Here is a 19,174-nt window from a genome sequence, read left to right on the forward strand (position 1 = left end):
GTAGTTGTTTCATAATCTTTGAATACTTTTTTTGTCATAACACTAAAAATCCTCTGAAACCAGGCAAAGTGATCACAATAATCAATGAGGAAAAAAACCAAAAAAAACCTGTGGTTGTTCCATAATCTTTGAATTTTTTTTTTGTCATAACACTAAAAATCCTCTTCCTGTCAGGTAAAAATCAATAGGGTAGGGGAATAAAAAAAAAAGAGTAAGACGTTGTACTTAATACATTGCATCTCAAAAACATTAAAACACTGACAATTAAGACACTTTATTTCTTTGTAAAAAAACTTACTAAGAGTAGTTTGTAATCTGAATAGTGCTTTCTTCCTTGTCATCTAACTTATACAGTTCAAGCAAATTTTTTCTGTGCCTTGGCGAACTGTCATACTCCGAGTGTGGAGCAGCTTCCAACATTTTATCCTTCACTCTTCCAATGTCATGAAATATCTCTGAGGGTTCATTTGATGTGAAGTGTTTCTCTGCCAGTATCACTTCCTCTGGGACATCTTCATCTTTTCGTCACAGTGCTTTCCAATTGCACTTCCAGCATTTTATGTCTTTGCTTCACTTTCATCTCTGTTGGCCGGATCTCTCTTCTGACCATCCGTTTTTGTAAATACAGAGAGTGCTACTGAATAACAGTGAACTGAATAACAGATATGCAGTGCTCAGTCAGTGACGGATTTTTCTTTAAAAAGTGATACGATTGGGAATGGACCATGATGTGCGTCTGTTATTTGCATCTATATTTGTACTTAATGCAGTTATTAATAGTTAATAGATTATGGTAACTGAAATTCTGAACCTTATTTTGGGGGTTTGGTGTTATTTCACTAAACTGGTAACTGAAATTTGTGTGTATTTGAACCACGCAAAGTGAGGACAGCATGCATTCATTGAGTCGTGACTACGTGTCAGGTACTATTTTAACAGTCCTGGAAAGATTATTTTTCTTAATTCTGGCCATAACCCGATGAGACTGTACTAGTATGATCTTCACTTTATAGACAGTATGACTGTAGATCTTCATCTGGCCATGAAACAGAATTAATTCTCCACACATCTGGGAGAATACAAATTTCTCACACGCATGTTAAATCCAAAGCTCTTCTTCATAAATACTGACACCACCACTAAAGAATTTTGAAATGACAAATAACACATCCATCTGAAACACAGAGCCAAAGTCAGGGTCTCATAATAGCAGGGAAGAAAGACGGACACTCTGAAAAGACGCTGTGGGTCTTAGACACTTGTGGGCTTGCCATTTGCTAAAGGAGGGTGTCACGGAGCTAAGACTCACTCTTGGGTTACTGAAGGAGTTCCTAAGTCCTTAACCTTCCTCTCCACCTCACACATTCCCACGGTCAACTTCTGACCAGCAACAAAAAGAATCCCTGAAGTAAGCAAAAGGCTTTTTTTTCTAGGAGCCTACGAGCTCCTTGAGGGGCGAGAGTCACATGCAGCGATCTTGAGTCTAGACTAGTGCCGAGTGCCCATTAAGTGCTCAAAAAATCTTTGCAGAATTAAGGAGTGAGTATTTACAGTTAGTTTCTTACCCCAAGAGAAGCAAGGAAACTCGAAGTAAGACATGGAATTAGGCTCTAATTTTAGGGGGAAATAATTAAATCAATAACTAATTGGTAAAAAAAATTAAGTTGGGCTTTTCTAAAATTTAAGTTTTGTTGCCTGTGTTGATTTTGCATGCTTAATATTATTTCTGAAGAAAAGGAAAACCAAATAATGCTGAGGGATTAATACTTCAAAAGAGAAGTGCTGTAAAAATCTAAACTACAATGGTTATGGAAAACTATACTTTTTATTATAAAATTCAACCCATACATCATGTAGTTCCACAAATAGCTTTCCCACATATTGGTTATGTTTAACCATTTGTATCTGTGGCCTTAAATTAACAATGTCTTATTTTAAATTTAATTACTTTTCTTCTAGAAAGTAAGCAGGAAAGGTGTGGTTCCATTTAGACTCTAAATTTCTTTGAAGGCCATTTATTTAAAATAAAAAATTCACTTTGCTCTTTTAAAATGTCTGAAACTAGCTAAAAACAAAAGAATCTCTAAGCCACTATTGATTTTAGAAGGTTATTAGAAAATTTCAATTTATCGTCTCTTACACAAGTCTCATTTTTAAAGATCATCATTATAAACAAAGTTTAAAATGAAGTATATGTTTATTTGCTCCAATTTTAAACAAGTAACTTCTGTAATACTTTAGAAATTAAGAAACCATGTAAAACAACTGAATTTTGTCAAGGGTTGTACCGTAAGATTATTCAAAACATGTATAAACTAGCTGATACATGATGTCTCAATTGGTAGAACATATTAAATACTTGGAGTGAAATATGTATGGTTGAAGGGGACATTACAATAGAGATAATAAGGGTGGAAATACTACAACCAATTCTCAAAGAATATTTAGATATCATATATCAGTTAAATCAGTATTAATACCTAAATCTGGAGTCACTGATCAAATTATCTTCCAAAGATTTTTCATTAAAAAGGACTATTTTCCTTTAAAGAAGGACTATAGTTTAAGAACTATGATGAAACAAAAACATAAAAAAACATAGCCCTGATTTAAAGTGCTGATAACATAGAACATCTTAGGTTTTTTTGACCTATCTCTGGTGCCTAACATTCACTTTGAATTTTCTTTTCAGTAACAGAAAACATTTAATTTTAAAGTTCTGAATCACACTACTAGAAAGCAATGTAGTTTCTCTGAAGGGGTGTGTTTGGTGGGGGGGGGCGGGGGGTGTGTTTCTGCCAGTAGACAGATTTGCTGCTGGTGACTTGATGTCCGTCTGTGACAAGACAGAGCAGGCAGGCAGGAAGGGTGGAGACGGGAGGGCCTTATCGCATGGTTGGTCAAAGAGAAGGTGAAGGGCAGTGGACCTGGGGAAAACACTCAGGTCAGGAAGGGGCAGGCAGAGACGGTGGGCTGGGCCAGATGAGATTCCACAGGCTGAGGAAAAAGAGTCTCTGGGTGGGGGAGACTGAAGCCAGGGAGACACAGAAGACAGAAATTATGAGAGCCACATACGGGGACTAAACCAGATGACAGAGGGAGAGCCAGAAGTGATACGCAGACCCAGCGCGACCATGCAGAGCAGTGACCCAGACAGATGACCGAGGGGAGGAGAAAAAGAGGACAAGAGAACACAGACAGCCATGCAGGGGACATCAATGCTTAACACATGGTAAAAGGATGAAGATTTCTGTCTTAGGCATCACTGGTCCCAACTTACTTTTCCAACAATTAGGGGACATAGCACTAAGACTCAGGAGACACTGTTGCGGAGACTGTAAAAACATTCTCTCTTGCAGATTAATTTACAACTTACACAAGTTTCAAGTACAGATATAAATTCATATTATTTGGTTATTTATCCACAAGCATTCCAAAATAATTAGTTAAAATCTTTTTATCTTTTAAGGGAAAAGTTAGCTCAGTAAAAGACTAGTCACCTTTACTGCCAGATTCTTTGATGAATTTTTCACAAATTGGTTCAGAAAGCTGTAAAAAAAAAATGGTGGCTATTTTAAATTTTTTTTTTTAAGTGAGATTTCTGGAGTGAAACTACTTATATTCACTGTGATTACTTGAAAACTGAAAAAGCCAAAGTCACAGGATAATCCTGGACCTGATTAAGTGTGCATATATATATTTATACATTTATTTAGATTATTTAAAATGATTCACTAATCAGTTATTTTCCCAAAGTTCCAGATTTCAGCTAATTACAATGAATGATTCACTGAAAACACAAGAATTTCTAGGGTCAACTTTTAGAACACTCATCCCTAATATTAACTAATAATTATAAGGTAGCATAGAACAATGAATAAGGAAACCAACCTATGAATAACAGCTATAAGGCAAATTCCACAGTAAAGAACAAAAACTGCCTGAAAAGTGCTATTTAGTTAATGAAAACATCACTTAAAGAATTAGGATGTATAGCCTTTGAATGGAAGGAAGCAGAGTGCTAGAATTCTTCAGCAGTACAAGCAGTCAAAAGTGGAACAGTATCATATGTGCTAGTATGTCTCAATTTTAAAGGCAGTTTACAAGACAAAGTATAGATTTTTCAAAAACCTACTTAAGTTGAGCTATGTCTAAAAACATATTAGACAACTCAGTGCATCTACACATTCGGAATGATACCACATTCTAGAAGCAATTACGGTTGACTTTTCATTGCTATCTTTAGAAGGAAGTGATTAGTCACTAACAAAGACAGAACTCCTTAGTGTCAATTCCTCAACACATATTTTCGGCAATAAAGCGAAGTGAATATTTAGCAAATATTCAGTAATTTTAGTCAGTATAAATAGTCTGGATCATCTAAGCAAAGAAAAATTGGGGTTTCATTAGCAGGTTTTCTACAATTCAAATTCGCCTAGAAATTGCTAATCTTCTACGTCCTGTTCCAGTAGGGAAATGGGGTTTGACAGGTAACATGTTATTTAATGGGCCCCTTCTACATCTAGAATAAGACAGGATCATCTAAATACAGTAAGTCTTCAAGCTTAATTCTAATCTCTTAAGACATCCACTATGGTTCTTTCCCCCTCAGCCTTTACTTCTCCTTCCTTTTTTACCATTTATACTGTTGCCTTTCTAAATTTTGAGGTACCTAGGTTTATATCTACTGTTCTAAGTGAGCTGAAATAATAAATAAAGTCCATCTCAAGCCATGACAAGGGTGAGAACAAATGAGATGGATACAAGTTTGCGGAGGGAAAATAGGACAAGAATCAGACATCTAGACCATACAGTTTTAATGAATCTGGGTTCAGGTATCTCCTTAATGGTGGGTGGTAAAAGCTTTCCATTCTGTGTGCCTGGCACAAAAGGCTCACAGGTACATGGAAATACTGATTCTTTCACCCTTCAGGGGGTGAGGTCAGTCAGAAGGGTGACCACTGTCTGTCAACCCCCAGAATGCCATACAGACGTTACGCCTGTCTGTATGCCTTGCTTAAGGCAGAGTGGGATAACTTTAATAACCTTCTGATAACTGTGCTTCATGGTTACCATAAACCTCAGAGGACGAGTAAAGGGACGTGATGAGAACGTCAGGTTTCCACGAACTCAGAACAAGAGACTGCTGTGAGGGTATACGAGCAATGATTTCAATGATTTCATTAGCTCGGTAGATATCCCAAAATCTAGGAAAAGGATCTCTAAAGTTATAAAATAGACAGGAAAATATGCACTGTCTTTATCAGAGAGGAAAGGCAGAAGATCAGGACTGGAAAGAATGTTCTAGAAGTGTCATCTTCTCAAAGAGGCCATCCCTAGCCACCTTCCTAACAATTCAAATCTTCCCCTTCACATACATACACCGCAGGTCTTTTCATCTTGTTTTCTATTCCTCCTACCAATGACCACCATCAAACATATATGTGTGCGCTCAGTCACTCAGCTGTGTCCAGCTCTTTGCAACCCCATGGACTGCAGCCCACCAGGCTCCTCTGTCCGTGGAATTCTCCACGCAAAAATACTGGAGTGGGTTGTCACTCCCTTCTCCAGGGGATCTCCCCGACCCAGGGATGGAACCTCTGTCTCCTGCACTGGCAGGCAGACTGTTCACCACTGCGCCACCTGGGAAGCCCATCTAATATATATACTCTCTTTATTTATCCTTTTGTTACTGTTTGTCTTCCCTACTAGAATGTAAGCTCCATGTCAGGACTATCATCTACTGTAATTCACTGCTGTGTCCCTGGCACCTGGAACAATGCTTGGTCCGTGGTGAATTCTTGATGAATGAATGCGTGGGGACAGAAAGTAGGTACCCACAGAGGCAGGAGGGGAGCACACTCAGAGGGAGCTGAAAGTATGCAAGCTTGGGCAGCAGTATTCTCTTATGCTGAGGTCCAGTTAGAACCACCTGGCAAAGAGTGGCCTGTCAGTCGTTGGCCAGCTGAAGCAAGCTCTGTCTAGACCTATAAGAAGTCAGGAGATACCGTGCTCTGAAACCTTGTCTGCATTCAAACATTTCTGCTTTGCTTTCCTTTCACCTGGAAGAATGTCTTCTCATGCACAGTCAAAAATTATATTAGCTATTTTTGGCAAGGAACACACCATATAAGATCATTTCTAATTTCATCTTTTACTGTTACCCTAGTTTCTTTTAGCTTTGTTTCCTGATTTCTGTGTTCTACTGGATATTTGTCTTTTTGTCTTCCTTTTGATTGCTTCATTATATTTTCTATCTTTCTGTGACTATGGTTTCGTGACCCTTATCAATATCACAGAGAACACAGGAAAACATGAATAACTAAGTTATTTGTTGCTTAAAAATAAGAATGGAAACAGGAGAATGAAAGGGAAAATATTTCTGCAAATGCTTTTTCCATTCCTACAGGAATAAAATAATCAATTGATTTTTAAATAAATGACAACCTTGAATTCTGAAGTGACTAATGAAAACACATAGCTATATTATATTTTCACAGTACCCTCCTCTTAAAGAACTTAAACTATCCTTGCAGATATTAAAAAATTGTCATTGTAACATTTCATAATATTTATACATGATAATTAAGGCAGATATTTGCTGTTGTCATTTTATAACAAACGTAAACAACCAAAATGTGGGCTATACAATAAACATATGTCCTATAAACAATTTGTTTCTTTGAATAACAATGTTTCCAATGGGCTCATTTTTACTAGTAAGAAATACTATTAATATAAAAAAGTGGGGGAACCAGTCACTTGGCACGTATTCAAGATCCCTCCAATATCCACCATTCTAAAGTTAGACTTCACTTTAAGTATAAGATATACTGCTGCCAATTCTTGAGTGTAGAGTTGTCAAGCACATTTGCTTTCCAAAGGAAAATAAAAACAATATGACTGTACTGAAAATAATTATCAGTGATATTTTAAGTACAATTAAAAAATTTTACTGTACCTGTTTTTAAAATATATATGCATAGGTAAACAACATTCATAAAATGGAGCTATTATGAGCATTAAGTCTATTTTTTGGGTAAAGGGACACATATTTGGTAATAAAGGAAAAAATACAGTATTAGACGAGTATGTATTTTTACAGGTAATTTCACTGCTTTGACCATGAAACTTCTAGCCAAAAGATGAAAAGCATATTGCTATAAAACTTCATAGGTTAGAAATCTGGGGGGAAAAAAGGCTTCACTGAATTGAATGGATAGTCTGGACATCCATCATTAACTTGTGGTCAGTACACATTGAAAACTTCAAATAATCTTACCATTTTAAAGTACAGTAACAGGATTATTAATCAGAGAGTTTCAAGTGTTTCAAAGGTGCTTAAGCAACATTTGCCATTTCTACTTGAATTTCCTGTCATCACCTCCACTATCATTACCTCAATTAAGTAGGTCATAAGACAATTTCATCATTTCTTGTCCGTAACTGATTTCTCCCTCAAGCTCCCTGATGCTTCTGGTAGTGACATTTTCATTATCCCAGTTACTTTTCACTGGAGCTTATCATTGTCATCCCCCTCCCCACAGCTTCCGTATTTGACCCGTTTGTCAACAAGGAGCGCAGATTCTCCCCGAATCATCGCTCTCTTACCCTCTCTGTTCCCACTGCCACTACTTCAACCGTGTACACCAGCTTTATTGTCACATCCTGCTGAGTCCATTGTTGCTGGCTTCTTGCTCCTATCTTCTATTCACTTACTAAATTAATCTTCTTTAAAATTCCACTATTATCATGTCATAAAAATGTTCAACATCTTTTAAGGATTCTTTGAGTAAAACTGCTGATCTTGACAGAAAACCCATTCAATTTTTCTAAGCAGGTACGGAAAATTCTGGGGGTATTGGCCCTAACTCTTCTCTCATTTGATGCAAACTAATGTTGATGCCTGGTCTTTCTAGATGGGGAAACGTGGCTGACTTTATTTTTCTGGGCTCCAAAATCACTGCAGATGGTGACTGCAGCCATGAAATTAAAAGACGCTTACTACTTAGAAGGAAAGTTACAACCAACCTAGACAGCATACTAAAAAGCAAAGACATTACTTTGCCAACAAAGGTCCGCCTGGTCAAGGCTATGGTTTTTCCAGTGGTCGTGTATGGATGTGAGAGTTGGACTGTGAAGAAAGCTGAGCACCGAAGAATTGATGCTTTTGAACTGTGATGTTGGAGAAGACTCTTGAGAGTCCTTTGGACTGCAAGGAGATCCAACCAGTCCATCCTAAAGGAGATCAGTCCTGGGTGTTCATTGGAAGAACTGATGTTGAAGCTGAGACTCCAATACTTTGGCCACCTGATGCAAAGAGCTGACTCACTGGAAAAGACCCTGACGGTGGGAAAGATTGAGGGCAGGAGGAGAAGGGTACGACAGAGGATGAGAAGGTTGGATGGCATCACCGACTCAATGGACATAGGTTTGGGTGGACTCCGAGAGTTGGTGATGGACAGGGAGGCCTGGCGTGCTGTGGTTCATGGGGTCGCAAAGAGTCAGACACGACTGAGTGACTGAACTGAACTTCCCAGGTGGCTCAGTGGTAAGGAATCTGCCTGCCAATGCAGGAGATGTGGGTTCAATCCCCTGGGCTGGGAAGATCCCTGAAGGAAGAAATTGCAACCCCCCCTCTAGTATTCTTGTCTGGAGAATCCCATGGACAGAGGAGCCTGGTGGACTGTAGTCCATGAGGTCGCAGAGTCAGACACAACTGAGCAATTGAGCAAACACGCAGTGCTGATGCCAGGTTCAAAGGCAGAAGAGGGCCTGGAAACAGCTTTTTTTAAAAAAAACCCTTTTTGGGGTGGGGGGAAAGATATTCATTATACTATCTGCTATGTCCTAGGGACATGGCAGGACATTATACTATCTGCATAGCTGGAGACACTGCTATGTTCCAGCTTCCAGAACAGTACCTGGAAATAAGTGCTCAATGAATTTGAGGAATAAATGGATACATGTGGTTCCAACTATCTGAAAGTAGGGTAACTCATACTTTCGTAACTCCTTACTTTTGTAAGTCCAAATGATATAAAGTGAAGCAGCAACCACCTTAGGGTGCATTTTGCTAACAAGTGCCCCCAAATAATTTGAGATAAGGCACAGATGCTCACAGGCACAGTTCACAGCTAGGACAATGTGATGCTGGGGTTTGGAGTGGAGTTCCCAGGGAAGGACCGTGGCGGTCCCACACTTGAAGCTCAGGGCACTTGCTGCCTCTATGATGGCTCCCTGGAAACAAATGCTATTTTTTGCTTTTGCCTTTCTTCCTGAAAGCAAAAATCCTCTTTAGCTTTCTGTTACTGAAAACAGGTACTAACGCAGGTCTTTCGTAAAAGTGAAGAGGCATAAAGGAAGCTTTCAGAAAGCAGGCGATAACGGTAAATGCCGTGGAGTGCATGTGAAATTGCCTTCTGAATTAAGTCACATTTGTTGGAATAAAAACCCACAAGAAATAGAAGGTTATGGAAAGCAGCAAGCTCTGTTCTAAGAAAAATTTGATCAGAGAAGAGCTGAATAGTATAAGCTTAAGTATAAGCTCAGACAAGAGCTGACGACTTAGTATAAGATCCAATGAGCGTGATAAAGAGGATATCTATCTCTGGTAAACTGTACAGCAAAGTCTAATGAGGTAGTGGAGGAGCAGAGGTTGGAATGAATCGTCTTCACAGAGCTTTAGAGTGCCGTTTTTGAAAGAGCTGCTCTTAAACCCTAACATGTCAGAGAAGCAAAGCTTGAGGCTCAAAAAAAGTTACGGTTTCTTTCCACTTAGGCTTGAACGACCAGCAGAGTTGAAGTTAAGCCTGTTGTTCTACCTGCTGCCGTGGAACAAAGCAGCCCCCAAATTCACGGCTTATGACGATAACACACTGATCAGTCCCAGCGTCTGCTGGGCCTGGATCTGAGGGTGCCTGAGGTGGACGACTGGCTCTGGGTTTCTCACAAGGCCACAGTGAGAGCGCTGGCTGAGGCTGGTGTCATCTCAAGGCTCAGATCCTCCTCCAGGGTCACTCACGTGGCTGCTGGCAGACGTTAGAGCTGCGCTGGCTCTCGGCCAGAGACACGGATTCCGTGCCATGTGGGCCTCTGCATGAGCACTCACAACGTGGCAGCTGGCTTCCATCGGGGGGGGGCAGGCAAGAGGAGGAGAAAGGGCCTGAGGTTTGCCAACAGTCTCACCACATTCCCCGTGATGCTTAAGCAGTGGGCCGCAGAGGACGCTGGGATGGCGTTTGAACACTCAGTTATGGGGCCTGTGAGATCTCTGATATCATATCTAGGAAGGAGGAGAACTGGGGCTGGCTTCTCTTCTCTCCTCATTACCCTTGGTGTCTAGCGAAACTACCGCTTCCCATTCCCATGACTGTAGGCTCCGTTGGTCTAAAGGTTGCATCGGGAGGAAGGCTTCCATAAGGTATCACAACAATGACTCCACTGAACTGAAAGTGAAACTGCTACCTTATACCACTGATGAACAAGCAATGGAGAGTGCTACTATACTGGCTAGGGGCACTAATCCTGATTACTAAGGAAAACCTGAGTTGCTGCTACACAACGGCAGTAAATAGGAGTATGTCTGCGATGAAGGAAATCCTCCAGGACACCTGTTAATATTGAACACTGTCTGTGATTAATGTCAACAGAAAACTACTGTAATGTAACTCCTGCAGGACTGCTAATAGCTCACACCCTTCAGGAATGAAGATACGGGGCATCCCATTCAGCAAGGGATCATGACCAGTTGAGGTGCTTGCTAAAAGCAAAGAGAATATGGAATGAAGGTAGTTATACATACCTGCTACATGACCAGTTGCAAAAAAATGAAGAAGGTAATGGTTACGAGCATTTCCTCCCTATTTTGATGTGAATAAATATAGGAAATATTTTTTGTTTTCTTCTCTCTTATTCCTTATCATCTCATGTAAGATGTGTCAATAGTAATCAGCTTTATCTCTCAGTGTTAAATTACAGGATATCAAAGATGAGAAGAATGAACGTCATTCAAGGACAAAAAAAGGGCATTGTATCCTCTCTTTTAGCACGTATTCAGTTGTACATGGGGTAGTTATATCATGTTAGGTGGAAGCAAGACTGCTTTAATGTCTTCGTTTGGAGAGTGTCTGGTTTAAGGATATGTATATGAGGGCCAAGGGGTGCACTGTGGAGGTTCTGCGGTGAGGCACTTTGGCTAGGTTGAACTACGATTCCCAGAATTCCTTTTCAAACTGTACATCTCTGTTTAGGCTGGTACAAAGGGAGACTTCTGTCGGAAGTCTTGGGGGTTAAAGTGAAGCAGCAGCCATCTCAAGCGGACACACACTGTTTATCCGCTGGCCCACTCGGTGGCACAAGGCAGTGATTAGCTTCATGACAAAGGGCACTGGCCTCTTCAGGAAGCCATGCCACCAAGGACACGGACACGGACAAGAACTGGCACGGATTGAAGTCCATCCTTGTGGGCTCCAGCTCAGGGTTATGGGTTCCAGCTCATCCTGCTCTTCACCCCTTTATATAACATCTTCCTTTAACAGCTGTCTGCTCTGTAGACTCAGCTCTAGCATCACAAGTAAAGGTGACATTCTGATAGATACTGCTCAATCAAATCTGATCCAGTCCTAGGTCAAATCTCTGCAACAAATCCTTTACTGTCTACAGTCTATCCTCATTATTTGTGGATTCTGCATTTCTGAATTCACCTACTAATTAAAATTTATTTGTAATCATTACTCATGGTGTTTTGTTATTTGTGGACATGCACATGTGGAAAGTGGTAAAAATAAAAATTTGAGCTGCTCAACAGGCATATTCCTAACTAAGGTCAAACAAGGTCATGCTTTGAATTCTTGATCCAGTTTTGTACTATAAACAATTATCCTTTTTGTAGACTACTTAGCGCCCTGTTTTTCACATTGCTGTGCTTTTGTTGATGATTTTGTTCTCTGAAATGGTGTCCAGGTACACGCTGAAGTGTTAAGATAACGATGTATCTTATGCAGGAAGTCAGTCCCATTCGGGAACGAGTCAGTGCCGTGGACTGTGAGTTCAATGTTAGTGAGTCAACTATACATTAAATAAGGCGTCTTCAAACAGAAACACTCATAAAACAAAGTTATATACATTGACTGGTTGATGAAAATGCTGTGACCAGAAGCTTCCAAACCTAATCCTGCATTTTCCTTAGGAGTAATGATTCAGTATTCACTGATTCAGTGTTCTCAGAGACTTCACAAAATATAACCACTGATAATAAAGAGAATATATTGTAATTAATGCACACACACACACACACACACATGCCCTGTAGCATATATATCTCCTACTAGTCTGTTTCTCTGACTGAACCCTGAATGATAGACCTGGAAAGTTTAGTTATAATAATAATGAAGCTCAGTTCAAGTTTAGGTATTAATGATGGTAAAATTTAGCTATCATAAGAGTTCTTTACCTAGTAGCTGAACTGTTCTCCAAATTATTTCCTTCAAATACATAAACATGTATGCAACTTTAAGTACTTTGCAATTAGCTATCTCCTATGGTTGTTAAACGGAGAAGTTCAAGAGAAGAAGAGGCCGGCAGAGGATTAGATGGTTAGACAGCATCACTGACTCAATGGACATCATTTTGAGCTAACTCTGGGAGACAGTGAAGGACAGGGAAGCCTGGTGTGCTGCAGTTCATGGAGCTGTAAAGAGTCGGACACGACTAAGCTAATGAATGACATGTTCAAAACTTCTGCTCATTCTCTGGCACCTATGACCAGCAAACCCATTTGTGTTCTATATCATAATCAGACACTACTGCTCACTTTGTGTTTATCATAAAAACTGTGAAAGCCCAAACCAGAAAGCAATGAAAAATGTCACTCTTTTTTCTGACCTAGAGATGAGGGACTGAAGTACAAACCTTTCAGGCTGGAAATCAACACCAACCTTAAACTGTCTGGAGCCCACTTGCTTCCTCAGGTGCTCAGCCCACCCCCTCTTTTCTTTCAGTGGACAGGCTGGTCTTGCCTGTTCATAGATCCCCACGAAATGGACATCTTCTGATTCATCCAGCCCCTCCTCCTTCATTGGTGTTTTCTTCTGTCCAGAGTATCAGCCTGCACGTCTTCCTATAATCCAAGTCCTATCTAACACAAAAGGTCTAACCAAAAGCTTTTACATGAAAAACGTCTCTAGATGCTAGGCCACAGCAAGCTCTATTCTCTGAACTCATAGGATTTGACTTCCTACTGGATCACTGAGCTGGTAACTAATCAGAGACAAATACTACTGAGATGCTGTATGGCTATCCAGTCCTTGTTTTACTTAGGTTTTAATTGTACATCTTGTCTCCCTAAGCTTCAACAGCAACTGTCTATATTACTCTCAAGTTGTTTTCATCTATTCTTCTTCACTGAGTTTGTTGGTAAGCATCTTCAACCACTTAATGCATTTTTGGTAGTGTCAGACCCATGCCATATGTTACCAATAATTCATTCAGGTTCAAGGCAGAACAACATGCTTAATTCACAAAATAGAATACCACATTTCATGAGCATATTTTTTCACCTTAAAAGCATTCTATACATCTCTCATCAAAGACATACCTGCTGAGACTCGGGGACAGTCAGGCAGCATGGACTCCACTGACGTGTCTAATGGTTCTGAGCTAGAGACCCAATTACAACAGTTCTGCAATGTAATAGAGACAATGTTCTGTTGAAACACAATTTAAGGCAAGACCAACTTATTAGGCTATAGAGATTAATCTATACAATATAATCAACAATTGATTGTGTCCAATACAATCTATCCAATACAATCAACAATCAATACAATCAACTCTACCTATTATATAAGAAATCCTCTTATGTAAGCAGTCAGTAATTAAACTTTTTTCAAAAAAAGTGGAAAAAAGTTTATCTTCTACAATTTAGCAAATTATCTGTCCTGATATTAAGAAGACATGTAACCTTCTGTGAACCATGATGCAATATACTTATAAAAGAAGTCTAGTATTTTAATTAAAGGAAATTGAAAAGGGTGTCTAGTTTTAGTTTTTAGATGAAAATAAATATTAATTTGAACATGTAAAAAACAGCATTATTTTAAAACTATATTCTTTGTCTCTGTAATACTAGAGGAAATAAATTTTGCAACTAATCCTCAAAATGGCCCATATAAACATAAAATCTTTTAATTTTTATTTCAACTTGGTACAGTGAAGGCTATATCAAACAGATCAAAAGAAACACCATCAGGTGAACTGTAGCTCTGAGGACACAAAACCTTCAGTATTGAAGACAAACCTCTAAGATGATGATTTACAACTTAGATGGAATAGAAATAATCTATATTCCTTCTATACATTTTAAGTGTATATTTAAAGTCTGGGGGCTTCCCAGGTGGTACAGTGGTAAAGATTCTGCCTGCAAATGCAGGAGACATGGGTTCAGTTTCAGGTTGGGAATATTCCTGGAGAAGGAAATGACAATCCACTCCAGTATCTTTGCCTGGAAGATTCCATGAACAGAGGAGTCTGGTGGTTTATAATCCACGGGGTTGCAAAGAGTTGGATGTGACTGAGCAGGCATGCATACAACAACATTTGAAGTATGGCTTTAAAAATGTGATTAACCTTCTACGGCTTTAAAAAAATTTCCAACACACACACACACACACAGACACACACACACACAATGACCTTCCAGGCAGATTTTATTTTAAAAGAATTCATCCTATCAATCATGTCGGAAAAATCGCTGATTGCTATTCTCGTAAACAAGCATGTGTTGTGTATATTTAGATGCTTGCTGTCCTGGTTGTGCACCACGGAGTCTGTCCTCACTGTGGAAAGATCCTTGACTGGTAGATCAAGTGTCTTATTGTATTTCCTTAATTCATTCTGTCTGGAAGAAGATGTCAGCTGTGTTGCAGTGAGGAGAGAATTTCAAAGGCCCCAGTCCCCACCAATAAAGGCCGAGGAATGGCTTTTGAATAGATTTGTCAAGGCAACCCTACTGTTCTGGGACCAGGGAGAGCAGGAATAACATAAAGGAAGGGTTGCTGTCTGAGATTAGAAAGTGAAATTCACAAAGCATCGCAGATTTTTGTAAGAAACAGTAGATCAATGAAGCTACTGAACTGTGTGGGAAAAAAAACATGAAAACAAACACAACATCTAGTAATGTTCTTAAATGTTTTCTTTCTTTTTACACTTAAAATGGGTAAAATATTACTATTTGCATGTATTACAAAAGCTTGATGGTTTAAAGTGGATATGTATTCTATAATTTGCACTCCTAATCTTAATTAGCAGCTGAATGCAAAATTATACAATGTAAGGGATAAGAAATTATAAAAGAAATAGGGTCTTAGAAGATATTTCATACATTTGAAATAAGCAAAATTAATATTACTATTGATAGAATACCACATCAGAGAGTTCTAGATAATGCAGAAGATTAGCACACAATTAGCCAGCTTTTATATACAATGTGACACTTGCTTGTAAGAAATAAGTATTCTCCAAAGCAGTGTCAAGATATGTAAATGGATGATTTGTTTTATCATTCATCACAACCCCTAATAAATTCAAAAATCATGACTTCTATAGGTACTAAAAATAGGCTTGAAGTGATACTGGAAGATAGCTTCATTGAAGAATGACTTTCTCTTTCCTCTCTTTTTCTTAATTCTTAAACAATTTAGTCTTTTCAATGACAGCAATTAGCTCTACTGACAGAAAGGCAGTGATTAGGTATATGTTTTAATTATTATTCATCCTAGAGGTACCTCCAAATCTGATGAAAGTCAGCTATAACCCAGGTGATATGTCAGTCTTAATACTGTTCACTTACACTTCATGTGTGTAAGTATTATAGGATATTTTCAGTATTAATAACAGTAATGGTACATTATAGTATGCAGTTGATTAATCATTTTTTAACTTGCTATCATTGACTTTAAAATGTACAAAATGGATTTTATCCAGGTCACCTTTAAACTCAAAATATTTAAAGCAAAATACAGGTTACCATTTTATGATTCTGAAATTTCAGTTTTTATCTAGGCAAATGTTTAGGTTTTGATTTCTCATAAAATTGGGATAGAAAATAAACACCCTACAGTTAAAGTAAATATGTCCAAAAGTTCTTTGCAATGACAAAGTACTGGTACAGGATTGTAAAGGTTTGATACCATAAGTTGACATACAAGTGTGGTGTGTTCATGTTTGTGTGACATTTTTATACCACTGGGAAAAGCATACAGAGAAAAGGACAAAACCAGCTAAAAATATATTTGCCATATGACAGAGTGTAATGAAATAAAATAATGTAAACAAACTCGGAAGTATATGAAGGGAAGGAAACATGGGAAAGACATACACCATGACATAAGAACTCAATCTGAAATTCCATCTTATCAAATGTATTCTCTACTCTGAGACGTGTTTCTCTTTTCACTGCTTTTCTAATGCTTATTCTACCCTGCTTCTCTGTGCTCTGTTTGCATCCTGTCTCAGTTCTTCAGTTGAGATGAACACTAGCGAGGTGTCTTGGATGATGATGGAAGTAGCCCATCAGGAAAGCCCTACTAAACTCAAATCGTGCTGGAGGCATTCCCAGACCCCAACCATCTTATTCAGTCGTCCTGAGTGGACAACAAGACATGCTGGGCTAGAGGGACCAACAGAGCCAACTTGAGCCTCAGATGCAGCCCGGCCCCATTCCAACCAACAGGCAGAGAAAGAAGCCTCTGGCCAGAGCCAGCAGACTGAGATGGATCCTGTAACTACAGCTTCTCTGGGTCTGAGGGATAAAGAGAAAAAAGAGGCAATACAGTGATGTCCTCAAGTTAAGCATTTTCCATTTAAAAGTCTTTTACTGTGAAATAATGACTTTACAGGTTTTTGTGGCTGTACGCTGTCTTCTTTGTGAAATCCAAAATTTTGCGGTTATTAATAAAAACTTAGAAGTGCCTACTAGGTCACAGTGCTGAGTGACACTGACATCTAAATCAAGGGCTGACAATATTTCAGTGCAGATATGAAGTGAATGAAAAGTTTTTATAAAAAGGTTATACCTTAATGTATGAAGTTTAGAGAGAGAAGTAGGCAGTAGGTATTCCTGTGCAAGGTATTTGGAAGTATTTGGAGATGCTTGTTCCCCTGGTTGAGTGTAGATTTTTACTCACTGTTATGAGTTGCAAATCATCAATGTCTACAGGTTGATCTTTAATATGCAAGGTGTTGTGTCCTTAGATAACAACACAACCAGGTTGTGTTTCCAGGACAGATGCTCAGAACTGAATGGGATGGGTGACGGCTCATGGTTACTACGTAGACGCACACATCTGGCTTGGCAGCAGACTTTCAGAGACCAGGGATATGTTAGGAAATGATATTTGCCCACTCAGCCTTTTTTTTTTTTTTAATAAAAACTATACATTTAAGTTGTATAACATGATGATTTAATATACATATACACAGTGAAATGATAACTGTAATCAAGCCAATTAATATGTTCTCGTTTGCACAGCTAGCATTTTTCAGATTGTGTGGTGAGAGAACCTGAAATCTATCCTTTTAGCAAATTTCCAGTATTCAAAATAGTATTATGAAATACAGTCATCATGCTGTATATTAGGAGTCTAGACTTGTACATTCTATACCCCTGCAGTCCTTGACCAACATCTCCCTGTTTCCCCCACCTTCCTGACATCAGGAACCACGATCCTATTTTCTGCTTCTGTGCATTTGACTCTTAGATTCCACATGTAAGTCAGACCATGTAGTACTTTTCCTTCTGTGTCTAGCTTATTTCACTTAGCATAATGTCCTCCTTATGCTAAGTGAGTTTATCTTTGCCTACTCAGCCTTATAGGCCTGGAGCCCAAGGTAAGAAGTCCCTTTGGTTACTTTCTATCTCTTCTTTGATTAAATTAAGATGAATTCAGCTACTCCCTATTTCAGTCAGATGAAAAAAATGTACAGATCAATATATTCTGACTTTTGAAGGGGATGCCTAATCCAGTCTTAGAAATACTTAAAAAATAAATCTAGATAAATTTTTTTTATATGTCTCACCTGGAATATGAAGAACTTACAATTTTAAAAAATGATAAACAGGGATGTTTCTAGTTTGGGGTAAGTACTAAATTCTATATTGGTTATGTTGTGGGAAAAAGGTACCAACAGATCATTTATAAACCTTACTAGTTATATAATACTAGGAGCTGGTTATCTACACATTTGGATGGATAAAAAGTAATTGTCATAAAATATACAAAATTTCTCTTAAGAGAATTTAGGTCCTTGGAAATGACAATAAAGGATGTAGCTAAATTGTGAAAGGAGAAAATGCGATCAGCAATGTGGTCAGAAAACACCCCGGTGTTAGAATGGATTAAAAAAAAAAATCCCACCTTTATATGTTTATTGTGAGAGGTGAAGTAAAAGTATTTTGGACTCATGCATGAGGAAAGCACTTTTTCTAATGGAGAATAACAACAGTGAAAAGAGACTGGTGATATGGCAACACCACTAAGGGATTACATACCTTAGACTTTCTGTTTGTTCAAAACTCTTTTTAAACATTAACTTTCTGATCCTTACAGTATACCATGAGAACTGGTAGAAGTTATTCACTGTCCCTATGGTGAGAGGTCAGCTGAATAAATAGCTGGGTATTCTATTAAAAAAAAAAAACTGGAAGAAAATCAGGAAGGTCAACCAGCTCATTCATATAAATATATGTATTGATTTGATTAAAAAATTGCTAAAGCATGGTATAGCTGATGTTAACTTCTTACAATGTCAGGAAGGTAAATATAAATAAAAAAGAAATTTCAGCTATATATCTGCAATAGGAATCAAGGAAATGATGAGCTGAAAGCTGTTTGAGAACTGGAAGCATGTTCAATGAAAGCGTGAAAGTGTTAGTCGCTCAGCCGCGTCTGACTCTTTGCAACCCCATGGGCTGTCCAAGGAATTCTCCAGGCAAGAATACTGGAGTGGGTAGCCATTTCCTTCTCCAGGAGATCTTCCCAACCCAGAGATCAAACCCAGATCTCCTGTATTGCAGGCAGATTCTTTACTGTCTGAGCCACACGGAATGAGTTCTTGTACACTCTCAGATTCACAAGCCCTTTGGAAGTATGAAAAGCTTTCTTAGCCTAAGGTG

General features: G+C 38.6%; 1 protein-coding gene across 8 annotated transcripts in view; it reads right to left on the bottom strand.

Annotated features, from left to right (window-relative positions):
• Nucleotides 1–19,174, bottom strand: part of ARB2A (ARB2 cotranscriptional regulator A) — a 396,180-nt gene that overhangs the window by 119,384 nt on the left and 257,622 nt on the right. For 7 of the 8 annotated variants that reach the window (XM_070465818.1, XM_070465820.1, XM_070465815.1 and 4 more), the window contains one exon: nt 13,598–13,682. In XM_070465818.1, coding sequence (XP_070321919.1) covers nt 13,598–13,682 — 85 coding nt within the window. Of the gene's footprint in view, nt 1–2,178; nt 3,550–13,597; nt 13,683–19,174 lie in introns of those variants that run through there. The other variant, XM_020873048.2, reaches the window with a different exon arrangement.

This window comes from Odocoileus virginianus, chromosome 3 (assembly GCF_023699985.2).
Source record: "Odocoileus virginianus isolate 20LAN1187 ecotype Illinois chromosome 3, Ovbor_1.2, whole genome shotgun sequence".
Taxonomy (NCBI): domain Eukaryota; kingdom Metazoa; phylum Chordata; class Mammalia; order Artiodactyla; family Cervidae; genus Odocoileus; species Odocoileus virginianus.